At 39.8% G+C, this 19839-nt stretch overlaps 1 protein-coding gene across 4 annotated transcripts; it reads left to right on the forward strand.

Moving 5' to 3' along the window:
- The first annotated feature begins 4662 nt into the window (after window positions 1-4662).
- cyp2aa3 (cytochrome P450, family 2, subfamily AA, polypeptide 3) lies at window positions 4663-17387 on the forward strand. 4 transcript variants are annotated; one of them, XR_015522711.1, is made up of 10 exons: window positions 4717-4939; window positions 5028-5181; window positions 5375-5527; window positions 6765-6925; window positions 9119-9292; window positions 9390-9531; window positions 12753-12937; window positions 15862-16000; window positions 16083-16809; window positions 17087-17387. XR_015522711.1 is itself a non-coding variant. In NM_198369.2 (9 exons), exons 1-9 carry the CDS (start codon window positions 4745-4747, stop codon window positions 16268-16270), a joined length of 1491 nt encoding a protein of 496 aa, NP_938183.2. In that variant the 5' UTR covers window positions 4663-4744; the 3' UTR covers window positions 16271-16401. The 4 variants fall into 4 exon arrangements, 1 of the variants encoding a protein (NP_938183.2); XR_015522712.1 differs by having other exon boundaries at window positions 16083-16627; NM_198369.2 differs by lacking the exon at window positions 17087-17387 and having other exon boundaries at window positions 4663-4939; window positions 16083-16401.
- The last annotated feature ends 2452 nt before the right edge of the window (window positions 17388-19839 follow it).

The following is a 19839-nucleotide window of genomic DNA, read 5'->3' on the forward strand; positions in this document are numbered from 1 at the left end:
ATTTAGTTTCCACTATCCTTCCTAATCTTCAATTGCCTCTCTGGCTCCGCCGCTAACTGTATTACAAAAAAAAAAAACTAATGTTTTGCTTCTTAGACTTTACACACCTGAAACTTGCCTTTAGCACTCACTCATTGTTGCTCTTATAGTTGTGTAAGTTGCTTCCTTGTCCTCATTTGTAAGTCGCTTTGGATAAAAGCGTCTGCTAAATGACTAAATGTAAATGTAAAATCTATTACACAATATAATTATTCAGACAATCAAGGATCAACCTACACTGAACACTTCCACTATATGGAGGTGTGACTCTTTCAATTCATTCATAAGCTGTCCAGAGGCTGACCTTAATTACTCGTTCATTCGCAAAATCCCAATCGTTCCTTCAAAAAAGGTGTTACTTTATAGGTCCTTTTTGAAAGTCCACTCATCAATACTAGGCCCCGGTGCAATAATGGGCAGGGCCAGACAGAATCTGCGGACGTTTTTTGCTATTTCTGCAGAGAATTTTGGTAAAAATCTGCGGATTTCTGCGGAATTATTTTGGGAGTATCCAGCGGAGTACCATAACTAAAACCTTTAATATATAAAAATATATTAAATAAAAAGTAATACATTACTGAATAAAAACTAAATAAATTCAGATTTACACATTTATTCAAGTAAATAAACAGAATTATTGATAGGCTAAAAATCTGCGGAATTCTGCGGAAAATCTGCGGAAAATCTGCGGAATTCTGCGCGCACAGATTCCGTGTGGGCCTAATCATGGGCTACTAGATTGTTAATTTATTCCAACCTCACAACTCAGTACCTTGAAGCTCCTGCTTCTGTGTTGTGCATCTCTATTTAAAAAAGTCTATTTGCATTCTGTCCACAGGTTAAATCTAATCAGAGCAGTCACATGATCTCGAGATGTCAACAATCTACAGCAGGGATAGGGAAAGTTGATTCTGTACTTTAGCTTCAACCTACAAACACAACTGAATAAGCTAATCAAGGTTTTATTAGTCACCATGAATTTTAAATTTACTCTTCTTATTTTTATGTTTATAATAGCTCTTGTGATAAACAATGTATCTGTGCAATTCATTATTTTATAAAAATTGATTTGGCCTCATAAACTTTAGCCAACACCATAACCTTCCCTCTACTTAGAATTGACTTTCTTCACCTCCTGATCACATGAAAGTTGGGGTTATCGGTGGGTCTCGTTTCTGCCCTGAGTTTGTCCATTTGTCAATCTTCCTGCATTTTGTCAGCAGTACTTATCTTTCAACAATTCCCAAAGAACAAAATCACAACTCTACATTTTTCTCAATGTCACGATAGTGGGAAAAAAAGGCACGCTTTTGTCAACTTTAAAGAGCCCCTATTGTGCATTAAATAAGTCATATTTTAGTTTTGGGAGTCTCCAACAACAGACTGATATGCATGCAAGGACAAAAACACTTTTATTGTCTTATAATATGCATTTATTTTTACTTGATTATCTCAAAGACTCCCATATGATTCGTCCAGCAATTCATTTGTTTCCAAACCCCTCCTTAGCACGATGCGAATCTGCGCTGATTGGTCCAATGACCCAGTCTATTGCGATTAGTCGACTGCATTCACTGCGCGACAGAGAGAAACGGCCACCGAAGCTTATCCACAATTTTAAAGCAGTCAGAGTGCAAAGTGTATGTGTGAGCATACCTGCCAACACTCCTGTTTTTTCCAGGGAGTCTCCTCTATTTCAGACTCATCTCCCAACACCCTCCCGTTTTGTTATTTCTCCTGGTAAAACTCCCATAATTTAACCCGTAATTTAAAGTACTTGAAAACCCTTGTGAACTTTGAGTTTTTTTTTCTGTAAAAGGAAAGGAAATGAAACAGGAAAAGGAATGTCTTTCTCTTGTAAAAGACTTTACTGCTGTTTATTTTTGTATCAGTGTCAAAACTTTAGGAATTCCAGATTCGTGGAGAAAACTACAATTATAAACTTGCGTTTGCCAAACAAACCAAAACGTTTTTAATGTGTTACTTTGATGAATGCTGCAAGCAGAGAAAATTTTAAATATTATATATTATTCATTTGTTCCTTAACCCTTCTTTAGCATGATGCTAGTCTGAGCTGATTGGTCGGATGACCCAGTCTATTGCGATTGCATTTAGTGCAAGACAGAAAGAAACGCCCACCACGGCTTATCCACAAATTTGAAGCAGTCAGAGTGCAGAGTGTATGTGTGAGCGTACCTGCCAACACTCCTGTTTTTTCCAGGAAGTCTCCTGTATTTCAGACTCATCTCCCAACACCCTCCCGTTTTGTTATTTCTCCTGGTAAAACTCCCGTAATTTAACCCGTAATTTAAAGTACTTGAAAACCCTTGTGAACTTTGAGTTTTTTTCTCTGTAAACGGAAAGGAAATGGGAAAAGGAATGTCTTTCTCTTGTAAAAGACTTTACTGCTACTGCTGTTTATACTTGTATCAGTATCAAAACTTTAGGAATTCCAGATTCGTGGAGAAAACCATAATTATAAACTTGCGTTTGCCAAACAAACCAAAACGTTTTTAATTTATCACTTTGATGAATGCTGCAAGCAGAAAAATTTTTAAATATTATATATTATTCATTTGTTCCTTAACCCCTGCTTAGCATGATGCTAGTCTAAGCTGATTGGTCGGATGACACAGTCTATTGCGATTGCATTTAGTGCAAGACAGAGAGAAACGCCCACTATGGCTTATCCACAAATTTGAAGCAGTCAGAGTGCAGAGTGTATGTGTGAGCATACCTGCCAACACTCCTGTTTTTCCAGGGAATCTCCAGTATTTCAGACCCATCTCCCAACACCCTCCCGTTTTGTTATTTCTCCTGGTAAAACTGCCATAATTTAAAGTACTTATAACCCCTTGTGAACTTTCAGTTTTTTCCTCTGTAAAGGGAAAGGAAACGGGAAAAGGAATGTCTTTCTCTTGTAAAAGACTTTACTGCTACTGCTGTTTATACTTGTATCAGTATCAAAACTTTAGGAATTCCAGATTCGTGGAGAAAATTATAATTATAAACTTGCGTTTGCCAAACAAACCAAAACGTTTTTAATGTGTTACTTTGATGAATGCTGTAAGCAGAGAAAATATAAAATATTATATATTATTTACTCTTGTAAATAACAGTCTTGTGATCCGATCTATGCTAATGAATGACTGCTGACTTGAAGAGATTGCTGTATGGTAATGTACTTCTCCCCCTCTCTATCTCCTCACCTTTGATTTCACAATGCTGATACTGGGGGTTGGTATTTCACTCAAGGTAAGAAGAAAAGGCAAATGGTTTTTAACCCTGTTGTTTTTTTCACATACCAGTTAATAGCCTGATACAGTAACAAAGTTCTTAACTGCTACTAGACTGCAGCTCTACACAAGAAGTTTGGCCAGTGGAGAAATGGTCGTGCCCAACTGAGCATGATTTCTCTCTAGGTTTTTTCCCCTTTACTTTCGTCACTTGGTGAAGTTGGTTCCTCACCACTGTCGCCACTGGCTTGCATGGTTCGGGACTTGTGGAGCTGCGCATCGATGGATTTTCTCTTTAGTGTTTGGACTTTCAGCAGTGAAAATTAAACCACACTGAACTGAACTAAACGGAAATTCAACTCTGAAAACTGGACTGACACTGTTTTAATTTACTATGATCTTCTATGTTAACCTGCTTTGACACAATCAACATTGTAAAAGCGCTAGAGAAATAAAGGTGAAAGATGAAAACATGCTGGACAACAGTAACAGACTTTTATATATACTGATTTGCATTTTTCATCACCAAGGACAATGTTTTTTTTGTATGGCCCGAGGGTAAGTAAAATTTTCATTACTATGCAGAAAAGACACTGCTTTGTTACTTTATAACCAGCCTAATCTCACGAGAAAATGTAAGTATTTTACGTTTTGCCAGTTTAGTGGCTAATTCGTACGAATTCGTACGAGTTCAGTCGTACGAAATGGTACGATATTAAAAAGGAGGCGTGGCACCTGACCCCACCCCTAACCCCAACCGTCATTGGGGGATAAGCAAATCGTACTAAATTGTACAAATTAGATCGTACGAATTCATACGAATTAGCCACTAAATGAAAAAGTTACGAATTGCCGTGAGATTGTGTTGGTATAACAGTATGTTATACGGCTATGTTATACGGCTATGCACTGGTGTGTCAGAGAAGCAGGGTTTACTCTGGGTTACCTGGTTCTAACAAAGCAGTTTCAGTGTCTTTTCTGCATAGCAATGCATAAGCTACAGTTAAGTTTCTTCATAAACTGTTAGTATGTTTCATTCTACTGAATGCATATTTAAATATGCAACCTAATTAACAACTTTTAAGGCAATGAAACTATTTCTCATTAATGTCTCAATGATAACAACTTTAATGCAGTCAGATTAATTATACAGTAGTCTGATAAGTAATTGTTTTATACTGCTCCCTCCTCCAATTATTGGCAGTGCAATAATATATAATGAGATAATTTTTCCACAATAATAAATTTGTAAGTGATTATTTTAATTAAATAAAGTGATTTGAGGAGATATTTTTGCAAATCAGCAGGTTTCAATTATAAGATGTGGGGCTCTGCATGAGTGGGGGTGAAGACAGGGCTGAAAGGCGCTGACAGCAGGTCAATCACTCTCTGGCTCCTCCCTCTTCTGCTGTTATAAAGCACATGACCTTCTGCTGCTGTTGTGTTTGTCCCGAACTCAATCTGTCATCATGTTTACGGCTCTCCTGAAGTTAGACCTGGCCTCTGTGGGCTTGACTCTGTTTCTAGGCTTAATTATTCTGGTTCTGTTTGAGATCTTCAGGATTCATTCCTACAAACGTCGAACTCCACCTGGTCCAACACCTCTGCCTTTTGTGGGAACCATACCTCATTTCTTGAAGAATCCATTGGGCTTCATAAGATCGGTAAGTCTTTGCCGTTTTCTCTCATTGTGAAGCTCTGCTGCTATATTCTGAAAAACATATACATGCATTGTTTATGTCCTTCAAACAGATGTCTCAATATGGAGACATGTCCACTATGTATCTCGGGAGAAAGCCAGCAATTTTCCTTAATACAATCCAGCTTGCTAAGGAAACCCTGGTTCAGGATACTTTTTCTGGGAAGCCATATCTGCCTGTTATAGAGTGGATATCTAAAGGATTCGGTCAGTAACACTTTACTTATTAAAGCTTCCAATTGAAAGATTTCACAGACATGCAATAGACGAACCATTTTGTTTCCCTAAGGTCAGTTTATAAATCCCAGGATACATTTTGTAAGAGTGTACAATTGAGCAAAATTAAACCATGTCACTATGCAAAAGATGTGTAAGCTAGATTTGTTTCTCTCCTTCTTAGGTATAGCAATGGTCACATTTAACCACTCCTGGAGGCAGCAGAGACGGTTCGCTCTGCACACACTCAAGAATTTTGGCCTGGGGAAGAAATCAGTTGAAGACCGTGTGTTAGAGGAAAGCCGATATCTGATTGCTGAAATGCTCAAAGATGAAGGTATGACATGTTTATGTTCTACTTGAGCACATCCCCCACTGTGTCAGGCTCCAAACAAGCTCACCGGTGCTTTTTAAATGTCAAACTATTCATTCATTTTCTTTTCGGCTTAGGGCACACTCACACTATGCTATCCAAACCGTGTCCCGGATTGTTTGAGAAGTGTGAGTGCACTGAATTGGGCTCAAGCATGGTTCACTTGGCTGGCCCTGGCCCGGTTGGAAGAGGTGTGCCTGAGCACGATTCACTTGGGCTTTGGCGCGGTACACTTGTGTGTGAGTGCAAAACGCAACTAAGCCCGAAACTGAAAGCGAGACGTGACTTTTAAGGGACTGTTTCATATGGATTATTTAATCATTCTTACCGTTACGAACACAAACTGTCGTAGTTTATTAAAGACGCAAACCCCTCACTACACCACAGCTGCGCGGCTTCAGCAGACCTCCTCATTCCTGCAGCACGAGGACATTATGACTGTTTATGAGCGTCAAAAGTGGCGGATCTGTTCGGCGAAATATTTGACTGTGTGTCACCGCATCCCAAACAACTAAAACAATATAACTAGAGAAATCTCCACTGTGTTGAGCGAGAGCACTTCCTAAACTTTGCATTGATGATGCAAGCATGCCCAGGCCTGAATGTAATGTGAGTGCAGGCCGTGGGGGAGACGGGAGGGGGGACAAGCGTGCTTTGGCCCGGTTCAAAGCAACTGTACATAGTGTGAGTATGCCTTAGTCCTTTTATTAATCCGGGGTCGCCACAGCGGAATGAACCACCAACTTATCCAGCATGTTTTTACGCAGTAGATGCCCTTCCAGCCGCAACCAATCTCTAAGAAACATTCACACACACATTCACACACACACTCATACACTACAGACAATTTAGCCTACCCAATTCACCTGTACCACATGTCTTTGGACTGTGGGGGAAACCGGAGCACCCGGAGGAAACCCACACAAATGCATGGAGAACATGCAAACTTTACACAGAAACGCCAACTGACCCAGCTGAGGCTCGAACCTGTGACCCAGCGACCTTCTTGCTGTGAGGCAACAGCACTACTTACTGCGCCACTAATGTCAAACTAAATCTAAGAAACCTTTCCGAAACATTTATTTTATAATATGGATATTTAAAAGTTCAGGGTTATTTATGCAGATTTTACACAAATATTTGTCAATCACTCAATCATATGTATTTTTAATCTAATTGTAGTCTTTTTTTGTGTTTGTAGGCAAGCCAGTGGACCCCCATCATCCCATACAGAACGCAGTTTCCAACATCATCTGCTCCATCGTGTTTGGAGATCGCTTTGAATATAATAACAAACGCTTTGAATACCTTCTGAAAATGCTGAATGAAACCATCATGCTGGCAGGGTCAGCTTCAGGACGGGTAAGAGCAAAGAGCAACATTTTCTTAATTATGAATGTACATTTGGATCTTCATCCACCTGGAGTATTCATATTAATTTTGCTCATTATTTACCAAGACCATTCTATGTAAAAATAATTATAAGCAGAATTAAATGTTTAATATGATCTTTTTTTTTTTGTTATTTTTTAATAACTGCTCTAATATTACCTGTATATTGTTGAATGTTCACTTGTAATTATTATTATACTATGGGAATATTAATTGTTAAATGAACAAAATGCATGACTAATAAGCATCAATATTGGGAAAATTAATAACATGTAGAACAGGGAGAGGGGTCTGGCTGAAGACTGTGCAGTACAACCTGAGCTGCATCCAATGCTTTTTAATGCTCTCACCTAACCCCAACCCTAACCCTACCCATCACAGTGAAGCACTCACTCCATTCAGTGCATTGTGTCTGACATTGCATCGCTGAGTCATGCAATCTCAGCTTGCATCATAAAGGCTGCATCCAGACACCATTGAGAACAGGGGCCTGTTTCAGTAAGGAGGTTCAAACAACTCGGAGTTTAAACTTGAACTCTGAGTTGATTTACCGAAAGATTAAAAACTCAGAGTTTCAGAATAGCTGATCTGAGTTAGATCAATGAACTTTGAGTAGACCAACTCAGAGTTAAGCGCACACACCGTGACTATAAAAAGACATTATCAATGGAGCACAGATATTACGAGTGACCATGGCAACATCTTAAAAAAAAGAGATCACCATTTCTTTCTCCGGCTGAATTTGATCTACTCATGCAAAGTTTTAGCAAATATGAGTGTATATATTTAAAAAGAAGCAACCATCAGTGAAACAGACAGTTAGCGTGAGAAAACAGCTGCTCAAGTTAATGCGTAATTTTTAATTTAAAGTATTTAAATATTTAAGTATATTAAAATAAGTAATGTAATGTGTGACGTTTATAAAATGTTTCTAAACTTTTATACATGTTTAGCAGTTTTAATAGATTTAGCAGTGCACTTGTGTGTCTGCCTTTTTATTGATCAAGTGATAGAGGTTGATATGACATTTAGAAGGTAAGCAGTGCTAAAAATACTTTTTAGAAAGAATAATAATTCCATTAATCTAGTAACAGTACATGTCAACGGTTAAGCTAATTATTTGTGAAAAAAGGACGAGCCAATCTAGTACGTGACTTTGTTCTGTGTGTGACAAAAATGTAGGTAATATCTATGTTTCCATCCAAATATATTACATAAATTTGTGCAAAACTGGAATAACGCTTAAAAGATGCGAATAAAGCAGCGTTTACATCCAACAAGTCAAAGAGAACAAAATCATCACTTTCTGATTAACTTGCGCCAAATATCCACAGTAAAAACAGAATTTACTGCGGTAGAAGAAGCTGCGCCCATTATTTTTATTTAATAAATGTACTTGCACCTCAGACGACAATGCTGACACACAATGAACACGTGGGAGTGTTTGAAGCCATGAGATGCGGAGATCTTGACACGCTCCAGACGCTCGGAGGTAATTAATAACATACACTAATACTGAAACTGTTCAGGCATTGTAGAATGACCAAAACAACATTTAAGATGTTCTGCAGTGTGCTCAGTCTGCTGGTTTGTCTATTCACACACATTTTCATCATCATCTCTAACAAACCTTTTTTTTATTGCACATACTGTAATTTGTTAAGTGTTTCCTTCGTAGTTCCTGCGCATCTTTTCTTATCAAATAAAAGTTTAACCTACTCAGTTATTCACATGTTTTATTATGCATATTTTCAAAAGTTATGTGAATCATGACGTTTCCATCAATCGTTTTTATGCACATCTCCAAAATGAGCTCTAAAATGGGTGCGCTGAGACGTAAGGCTAAGGTGAGAAATACGCTTCATCTTTAAAAAAGGGGGAGGAGACCGACAGAAACTCAGAGTTTAGAGATTAAAACCTGCTCCTGACCAGGTTAGATTCACAGAGTAAGTTACCATGGTAACTGACTCTGAGTTAAAGTTACCTTTCTTTCAGAAACAGGCTTGACTTACCCTGATTTCTCCAGTTTAACAAACCTGCCATTTTGAAACGGAAAATCCAGAGTTTCTTTCATTTCAGGGTTAAAATACTAAGAGTTTTCACTTAACCTCCTCTCTGAAACAGGCCCCTGGTCTGTTACCTCATAATGGTTTTCTGTTTTAGATTTTCAACTTGGTGCCCTTCATTAAGCATTTTCCTGGTCCACACCAGAAGATTAAGAAGAATACAGATGATTTATTAATTTTCCTCGGAGATGAAGTTGAGGAACACAGAAAAACTCTGGATCCAGGGAGTCCACGAGACTTCATTGATGCCTATCTGCTGGAGATTGAGAAAGTGAGATCATCTTTCAATACTTTCCATATTTATTAATGTAGAAACTGGAGCTAGCTGGAGCTTCAGTTAACTAACAATTTTGTTTGATTTGGAACAGCAAAAGTTCAACAAAGACTCCACGTTTCATGAAGGCAACTTGCTTGCGTCAGCAGGTGACCTGTTCATGGCTGGAACTGACACCACAGAAACCACCATCAGATGGGGACTCCTCTTCTTAATTCAAAACCCAGATGTACAAGGTACTAAAGCAAAACATCAGCAGTAGACAATATGAATTGTAATGATTGAATTTGTACTTTAGCCTTTATCACTGTTTTCTAAAACTATTAGCTTAGACACATGTTAATAACTCAGTGTTTCCTCAGAATAAATGCTGTTTTTTGTGTTTGTTGCTACATTAATGTAAATAACATGGCACTTTTTACAATGTAGATTGTGTCAAAGCAGCTTAACATACAGCGGATGAAGAAAAAAAGAGAGTAAAAGCCATATACAGGATTGGCTAATCGGGAGGACCGGGAGAATTCCTGGTGGGCCGGTCTGTTTTTTTTGGCCATGAGGGCCGGTGTCCCTAGCTCCAGAATCTGTTGCTCTCAGCACTCACACTTTTTTAATTAATTTATTTATTTGACCACAGTCTTCTTATTCATTATTTTACCGCAGCTCTGCTCTGTTTATATATAACCAGCCTGCAGGTTATTGATGATATAACTCAGATGAGTCACTTCTTGCTATACAACTTCTGTGGTCCAGTGGTTAGCATGTTAGATTATGACGCCGCTGATTGGGTTTTGATCCTTGTCTGAGTATGTTTTTTTTTTTTTTTTTTTTTTATTGTTAAGACATATAATGCTGTTAGGGTTGTTGAACATTTCAAGTTCTAAAGCAGCTGTTTTCTTAAAAAAAGACGTGATATTGTAATTAGAAACTGAATTGGAAATGACCTTATTTTAATATAGTCAGTCGTGAACTGACACATGTCTTGTGCTGGAAACCAGGGCACCCGAAGGAAACCCACGGCAACTCGGGGAGAACGTGCAAACTCCACAAAGAAGTGCCAACTGAACCAGCCGGGACACAAACTGCGACCTTCTTGCTGTGAGGTTATTGTGCTACCTGTGCCACCATGATGCCTAGCTCAGATCATTCATTCATTTTCTTTTGAGCTTAGTCCCTTTATTAATCATGGGTCACCACAGCAGAATAGTCCGCCTACTTATCCAGCACATGTTTTATGCAGCGGATGTTCTTTCAGGTGCAACCCATCACTGAAAAACACCCATACACTCTTGCATTCACAAACATACACTACAGACAGTTTTAGCTTACTCAATTCACCTATAGCACATGACTTGTCGGGGAAACCGGAGCACGCAGGGAAAACCCACACAAACACAGGGAGAACATGCAAACTCACAGAAATGCCAACTCGAACCAGCGACCTTCTTACTGTGAGGCGATTGTGCTACCAACTACACCACCGTGACGCCTAGCTTGGATCAGTTTATTGCAAACGTCAATGGTGAAGGAAGATCCACTGAAGAGCAACTTCTCCAGTCTTACGCCCCATTCACACAAGGCTTCAGCATTAATGCTTGACTGAAGGCGTGTCTGAAGTTGGGGCTAAAGCGATCGTCATAGAAGCGTCAGCCAATGAAATTCAGTCAGCAATAGGCCACTGTCTAGCTGGTGTATTTGCATACAGCGATCTGATTGGCTGACACTTCTGTTGGCGCTTAAAGTTGAGCTAGTCCCAACTTCTGCAGCGAGCAACGTCTCTGAAGCAGCGCCGACGAATCCACAATGCAGTTCGGCAACGCCTATCGTCACCCATTCGAAGTGAAAGGGAAGCGTTGACGCTGACGACTCGTGTGAATGGGGCGTTAGCCAAGAAAGCCAGAAGTGACAGTGGCAGGTAACAAACTTCACCAATCAAGGAAAGTGGAAAAAAAATTAACCGTGAGATAGGGCTGTGCAATTAATCGAAAATCAGATTTCAATTTCGATTATGGCTTCTAACGATTATGAAAAACCATTAATTGAGATAAACGATTATTGCATCATATACCAAAAGCGCGAAAGACAGCGTGCTTATGTTTGTGTGCAACACGCGCACACGCATAATCGCGCGGTCAGCATTCGGTCTCATTCACACACTGAGACGAGCAAAGGAGCGCAGACATCGAAAGTGATCTTAACATGAGCGCTTTATTGGTCAAATAGGTGTGAAAACGCGGTGATTAGTGATTATTCATATTAACCCTCATTTGCGTAATAAACAAACTAGTTGAGAATCAAAAGACACGTGAAAGAGAAACCATTAAAGTGACAGTGCGAAATGCTGCCACCTGTTTTATCATTAATCAAACGACGAGAACATCCCTTACTGCTCCTGACTGAAGGATTTTTTTGTAGCTAAAGTGTTTTTCTGAGGGTGAAGATGCTTAAAGCACAGTTTGTTTTATATTTTTATTCTATTGTATTTATTTCTCTTTCCTTTGCAGGGTGGAAAATAACTGTATATATATACAGTTGAAGTCAGAATTATTAGCCCTCCAGAATATTAGCAACCCTTTTCCTCCCAATTTCTATTTAATGGAAAGAAGTTTTTTTTACTTATTTCTGAACATAATAGTTTTGATATATCATGTCTAATTACTGATTTGTTTTATCTTTGCTATGATGACAGTACAAAACATTTTACTAGATGTTTTTCAAAATACAAGCATTCAGATTAAAGTGCAATTCAAAGGCTTAATTAGAGTAATTAGACAAGTCATTGTATAACAGTGGTTTCTTCTGCAGACAATCAAAAAATATATTGCTTAAGGGGGCTAATAATATTGACCTTGAAATGGGTTTCAAAATATTTAAACCTGCTTTTATTCTAGCTAAAATAAAACAAATAAGACTTTCTTTAGAAGAAAAAAAATATTAGAGGAAATACTGTTAAAATTCTTTGCTCTGTTTAACATAATTTGGGAAATAGTTGTTTAAAAAAAAACAAAATTCTCAGGAGCGCTAACAATTTTGATTTCAACTGTTAATTGTTTTGAATAATCGTGATTACAATTATGACCAAAATAATCGTGATTATGATTTTTTCCAAAATCGAGCAGCCCAACCGTGAGAGTAATCAGGCTCACCTGGGCATAACCGGTTCATCTCTGGCCAAACATCTTGTGCGGAGTTGCAATCTGTGGATGGTGGAGGTTTGATAAGCATCCATCTTACAGTATGTCCAAGTAGGTTTTTAGGCTGGTATTCAGACTAGCCAAAGGGATCAGTGCAGGGACTCGTCTGTCACTGGGGTCTTTGCAGGAATCAGATGCTTTCGACACAACATCGATCTGCCAAAATTATGTAGCCGTAATAAAAATAGATAGGCTAACATGATCATAGATGCCATTAAAATTACAGTGTCTCTTTTTTCCCCCTAACCCTTTGTCGCACAAAACAGAGAGATGTCATGAGGAGATTGTTCAGGTTCTGGGTTACGACCGCTTGCCCAGCATGGATGACCGTGACAGACTACCTTACACACTCGCCACTGTTCACGAGATTCAGCGATATGGAAACATTATACCTATTTTGATTCACGAAACAATTCTGCCTACAAAACTACAAGGATACAGCATTCCTCAGGTAATAAATGGAGCATGAATGAATTATTGAAGTTATTCAATTCAAATCACTTTTATTGTCAATTTATTCAAGTGATTGTTCACGGTAATACTTGACATGCATCTGTGCTTTCATGTTTAAGTTGTTCATATTGAAATTTGTTTGGTTGATTAAAAAAAAATCCATCTAAATGATTTGTACACAAATAACAAGATAAAGATAAAGCTTCAGGCATTTTACACACTTCATTTTGCATAAATGTATTTATACAGATGTTACTGTGGAGCCAGGTCAGTCTTTCAAATTAAGGTCATCTGGCCTAGAACTGCTGAAACACAACTTCTACATACACAAATCATTGGAATTCTTGGTTGCTGTCGAAAGTGGTGTTAGTGAGACCAGCAGGGGGCGCCCAATCTGTGGTCTGTGTGGGTCCTAATGCCCCAGTATAGTGATGGGGACTCTATACTGCTCAGTGAGCGCCGTCTTTAGGATGAGACGTGAAAACCGGGGTCCTGACTCTCTATGTTGTTAAAAATCTGCCCACTGGCCTCTGTCCATCATGGCCTCCTAACCATCCCCATATCATAATTGGCTTCATCACTCTGTCTCCTCTTCACCAATCAGCTGGTGTGTGGTGTGCGGTCTGGCCCAAAATGTCATCCAGGTGGATGCTGCACACTGGCGGTGGATGAGGAGATTCCCCCAATGTGTAAAGCGTTTTGAGCAACCCAGGCTCATCGTGGAAACGTAGCCCCGCGGATGTTTCTGGAGGCCGTGAAATACGTCCCAGGAGCTACGTATTGGTGCAGTTTTTGTTTTTGCGAATCCGTGAGAGGCAGCTGTACCGTGCTTTTTCGCGTCTCTAATGCCTCTCGGGAGTGCGCGCCGTTCGCACCCATGCTGTTCTCGCGCAAAAAAGCCGCTGAAGGCCACTGTCGGGCAACCGTCTGTCCAAATGACGGGCTGAATGACTGAACGATCAACTGAGCGGCCGGTCATTTGGCAGACCCAGCCACCCTCCTCCTTTCCTAAACCCAAGCGACGATTTACAAAAGCCGTCCACATAAGAAAAGCAAAAGCCCTCGTGCGATTTTGACTACGTTTTTAAAATTCGCCGCATTCTCCTCCAACTCGTTCCCTTTTATTTTTTGGATTCTGTTTTTCATCTTAGCTGATTTCTGGAACCGCTCTTCCCCGGACTCGAACCCGTTCGTCGTCACCGCGGCCGGCTCCTCCTCCTCTGGGCTTCCGCTCCGCCGACGTGACAAAGCGAGCTAAGCGGACAAACTGGTTGTGGCGGGAAAGCCCTCCAGGTGAGCTGTCACAGCCGGCGAGCGCGAAGAAGAGGAGCGGCGTCACACCGCCCTCCAGCGTTCGCTCGAAAAAACCAAATGTGGCAATACGTACCATCGGCCATGTAAATCGCGGTCTCCAGAAACGTCCGCAGGGCTACGTTTTCAGAATGAGCATGGGTTGGTTTTGAGTGTCCAGATAAGCGCTATATAAATGTAAGGAATTATAATTATGATTTTTGCCAGGTCATGTTAAGAAATAATTTTGCTCAGCAGATTAGTAACATCCCCTTTCAAACCCTATGATTAGTCCGTTCACTAGCAGGGCAAGGGCCTTGTTACCAGTGTAAAGTATATTCCCTTTTAGCCAAGTGTAGCTCACTGTATGATTCATTTTGAATCGCATCAAAGAATATGCATGAGTTCCTTTAGACACTCTATTAGCAAATGATTAATTCAATAAAAAGCATGGCCAATAAATGCACACTTATTTTCATTATATATGTCAGGAAATGGTAACCAAACATGAGCAGCTCCTTCACAACTGAGGTGTGCTGGCTCTCCAGAGGTCAGGTTATTGCTTATTAAGCATCAATTCAAGAACCAATAGGAGCTCTGAATTTGATGGCGCGATTCATGCGACAATTCAATTGACCGCAGGGAATTTTTCTCCTGGTTTTATTATTGAGACGCGCTGTGTGCAAAATTGCAGCTACAGATTGTGTAAGTTTGCTGTGAGGAGTCATTTCAGAACACGGGATAGTGAAAATGTCACAGGTGGATGACGTCCAAATCTGGGAGAGTTTCCGACCGTGTTTGGTTATCTTCATCGGCTGTTTGGCTGAGATCATCCAGTGTGACATGAAAGCCATGTTGGTGCAGTCTGACATGCTACAAACGTTTAGGATTATAAAAAATCTCGCAGTGTGAGCCGGCCTTTAGATATTGAGGTTTAATGCAACTTTTCATCTGGCCTTCTCTTTTAGACAGAAAAATCCTTTCGTGGAAAACTTTGAGCTTTGTAGCTTTGCTTATCTTGTGCATATACGAACAGTTGGTAACATAACAAAGTAAAGAAAAACACAAAACTCATCATATGACCCTTTTAACACTATTTTCATTATGTGATACATGGATAGGGCATATGTAACCCCGTTGGTCCTACACGACCCAACCCGCTCCAGGGTGGGATCGAACTGGCGTCCATCCGCATGGGAGTCGGTTGCTCTACCAAGGAGGCTAAAGACCATGGCCTCTAGCATCTGTTGCTAGAGCACTTTTTTTTTTTTAGAGGTCAGAGGAGTGAGGTTTACCTGCACAGCACTTACTAGCTGGCCTCCGTTACACTCCCCACCTAAACCTCACTCCCATCCGGGTCACAGCACCAATGTAACCCTGTCAGTCCTACACCACCCAACTCACTCCGGGCTAGGATCGAACCAGCGACCTTCCGCAAGTGAGTTGGTTGCTCTACCAAGGAGGCTAAAGACCATGGCCTCTAGCATCTGTCGCTAGAGCACCTTTCTTTTAGAGGTCAGAGGAGTGAGGTTTACCTGCACAACACTTACTAGCTGGTCTCTGTTACACATACGAAATCATTTGTAAAATAAATAATAAAAAAAAGCTTAATTAAAATCTTTTATCATATAGGGAACTACAATTGTGACCAACATTCAAGCAATTTTCAGCAGTAAGGATCACTGGAAGCATCCAGATTCATTTAACCCTGAGAATTTCTTAGAGGACAGACACTTCATCAAGCCGGAGTCCTTCATTATGTTTTCTCTGGGTGAGTCAGCTGTTTGTGAAATTAATAAACAGATTTAAGCTCAAGCCATAGTTGCTAAATTGATTTGTGTGTGTGTTATCAGGACCAAGGTCCTGTCTGGGTGAGATACTGGCAAGGACGGAGCTCTTCCTGTTCATCACGTCTCTCCTACAGAGGATTCATTTCTCCTGGCCGCCTGACGCAAAGCCCATAGACATGGATGGCATCTTTGGTCTTGTTCACTCCCCTCAGGCCTTTAATGTTATCTGTCGCAGCCGAGACACCAAATAGTGACTGAAACATGTCAGACATTATAACATGCTGAAGAACATCTCCTTTATTCGGCCCTCTGAATGGTCATCATGGCTTTATGTTTAGAGTTATATCACCACCTTCTGGTCTGGCGTGCTCTTGACAGTGCACTATAGAATGCTTTTGTGTTTTCATGTGGACAGATTAAAAAAAAAACAGAAGAAAAACTATTTATAAAAAAATATTATTTGTACAAATGTATGTGTTGACATGGGTTAACTCTATAATTGGCTGTTCCTAGGTAATACTGATAGTTTTAGAACAAATATTGCTAATTAAAAAACTGATTTATCTTCCATCCATCCATTTTCTTTATAGTCCCTTTATTAATCTGGGGTCGCTACTGCAGAATGAACCGCCAACTTATCCAGCATGTTTTACACAGCGGATGCCCTTCCAGCTGCAACCCATCACTTGGAAATATCCATACACACTCATTTACACACATACACTACAGCCAATTTAGCTTAACCAATTCACCTGTACCACACGTGTTTGGACTTATGGAGGAAACCAAAGTACCCGGAGAAAACCCACGCGAACACGAGGAGAATATGCAAACTCCACAGAGAAATGCCAACTGACCCAGCCAAGGCTCAAACCAGCAACCTTCTTGCTGTGAAGCGAACGTGCCACCCACTGCACACTGGTGTTGGACAAGAAGATTCCCCCCAATGTGTAAAACATTTTCAGCGTCCAGAAAAGCGCTATAGAAATGTAAGGAATTATTATTATTATTATTATTATTATTATTATTATTATTATTATCATGTTACTGGTTCAAGTCCTGGCTAGGTCAGTTGGCATTTCTGGTTGGAGTTTGCATGTTCTCCCCGTGTTAGCATGGGTTTCCTCCGGGTCCTCCGGTTTCCCCCACACTACAAACACATGCACTATAGGTGAATTGAATAAGCTAAATTAGCCATAGTGTATGAATGTGAATGAGTTGAATGGATGTTTCCCAGTACTGGGTTGCATCTGGAAGGATATCCGCTGTGTAAAACATGTGCATGTGGTGACCCCTGATAAATAAAGGGACTGAGCAATACAGGAAACTGAATAAATCAAGTTGGTCTGTAATAAAATGTAGACAAGAGTACATCGTTTGTAGTGAAATGTTTTTTACTACAAGAACATTGCAAATAACATGCAGTTGAGCAGATAAAGAAAGGCTCCTTTAAAATCTATTACTCAACTCTCCAGCCAGTCAGTTGCCCCTTCCTGAGTGAGCACTGAGGATTCAACCTCACCTAGCCCTTATGTTAACCCAGCCTGATCTCAAGAGAAAACGTAAGTATTTTACGTTTTGGCAGTTTAGTGGCTAATTCGCTAATTCGAGTTCAGTCGTAAGAAAATGTACGATTTTAAAAAGGAGGCGTGGCACCTAACCCCACCCCTAAACCCAACCGTCATTGGGGGATACGCAAATCGTACTAAAATGTACAAATTAGATTGTACGAATTTGTACGAATTAGCCACTTAATGAAAAAGTTACGAATTGCCATGAGATTGTGTTGGTTAACCTGGCAATGCCGATTCATTTACAATCAATGAGTTTAGCACATGAATGCATTAGTGTTTCCAGCTGAACCCAGCACATTAACCTACGCTGCAGACAAAAATAATGTCACACACAGTAATTTGTTTACACACCCACAAAAATGAGTTTACAACATGTATGCAGAAAAACAATCAAACGGACTGTAGAACACTTCTGTTAGGAGGGATGACTTATGGCCCGTTTCCACTGAGTGGTACAGTACGCGTAATTCTAAAGTTGCAATTATTCCTTATTTACTAACAGTTAATAAATTAAAAACAGCTGCAACTTTAGAATAACGTCCCAATAACTGATGTACACTATTAACTGATACTCAAGTCTTTATTAAGTTATTTACTTACCGCTTGTTCATGATCTATTAGTAATGTATAAGGTATAGTTATAAATCATTAAAATACAGTTAAGAAGTCATTTACAACTTGTTAACTAACAGCTTGTAAGTTATCCATTAGCCATCTGTAAGGCACAGTTATAAATAAATAACAAACTATTACCTTTTATTTAAAAAGTAATTTATAACCCATTAACAAACAGTTTATTAGTGGTCTATTAACTAGTTATAACGGATAGTTATTCTAAAGTGTTACCCAGTGTAAACATTGAAAGCTGAGCTTGGTAGATTAAAATAACGTAGTGTGAAACATCAATATCTGTGCATTGTCCATTAATATGTAAAGCTTATCAGATCCATAGGTATTATGAAGTAGGCTAATAAATGTATAGTTTTAGCCATTATATTTATCTTTTAAAAAGCTTACATTAGCGGATAAATCACAAGGTAAGGCCTACTGGGTAAAAAGGGGATGTCTTTCACACAATTTTAGAAGATGTCATTTATTCATTTATTCTCACCATACTTAAAGGTTCAGGACACCCCGGAGAACTTTTTATTTTTATTTTAACAGATTTGTGTGTGTTGAGCATCAGTTAAGACAATGTTAGCACCTGTCAGCTTTAATTGTGGGGAAAACTGGATAATTTTGAGCTTTTGTCAGCTAATTTCAGCTTCCGGGTTTAAAATGATTTTTGAGGCGGATCTAAATCGGCGACGTAGCGCAGTACTGCAAGTGCAATGATGAGAAGAGAAGAGCTGGCTGCTTAATTATTCATGAGACCTGCCAGAGTCAAGCCTGAGATGTGACACACGGAAACCACGGCACAGTATTTAGCCGTTCATGAAGGCTCATATGTGTTCCATCATCCACGGTGTTTGTTGCATGTTTTCCCCCGCGATCTTGTCAGGGCCGATCATACAGCAAAGCTGTGTGTGTGCTGCTAGCATTTTTGTCGAGAGAGCAGCACGAGAATTAGAGAATGGCGGACGCTGTCTTTTATCAGGAGTTCGTTCACATTCAGACACATCGCCGTGCTGCTGTGTTTGCCTAAATCCTCCAGATTACCAGCAGGGCTGATGGTTAAAATAGACAGGTCAGGAGACCTGCTGCACTGAGTCTGCTGGATATGGGGATTGAGGGAGAAGTCCTCATTTATAGTGTTTACATGAACTCACTTATCTTTATAATGATATAAATTGTGGTTATGTGTATATGAAATTACGAATAACAAATGTAACAGGTCATTAAATCACTGTTCATTTCTTTGCATTTTAACTTTGTAAACTATAAACTCATGCGTCTCCTCACGGTTTGTCTCATTTTGTGAGCTAGCTTCGTTCGCTCACGTTCTCCCCTGCTGGCCACGCCCACTCCTGCTCGATGCTCACGGAGCTCCACGCCCATTTATCATGCATCTTTTGAAAAAATTCTAAAGTAGACTTTAACCGAAAGTGGGGGGTGTCATGGCCCTTTAAGGTCTTAGTCTCTTGTTTATCCTCATAGCATATACATGCGATAAAAGAACGGCATCTTAACTCTGTCTTTCGTGAAACGCAGTTTCAGTTTAATGTATAGTGATTCGGACTCATTCAAAGTGGCATCGCTGCGCAAAAGCACATTATGAATGCATGCTACACTTCTGACTGTACAGT

The sequence above is a fragment of the Danio rerio genome, chromosome 23 (assembly GCF_052040795.2).
Source record: "Danio rerio strain M-AB ecotype USA chromosome 23, GRCz13ab, whole genome shotgun sequence".
NCBI classification, from domain to species: Eukaryota; Metazoa; Chordata; class Actinopteri; order Cypriniformes; family Danionidae; genus Danio; species Danio rerio.

Bases quoted from the DNA above. Each gene is read 5' to 3' on its own strand.
- cyp2aa3 (NM_198369.2), top strand. From the start codon at position 4,745: ATGTTTACGGCTCTCCTGAAGTTAGACCTGGCCTCTGTGGGCTTGACT. The intron at 5,528-6,764 runs GTATGACATGTT...TTGTGTTTGTAG, and splicing joins TGAAATGCTCAAAGATGAAG to GCAAGCCAGTGGACCCCCAT. The intron at 12,938-15,861 runs GTAATAAATGGA...TTTATCATATAG, and splicing joins AAGGATACAGCATTCCTCAG to GGAACTACAATTGTGACCAA.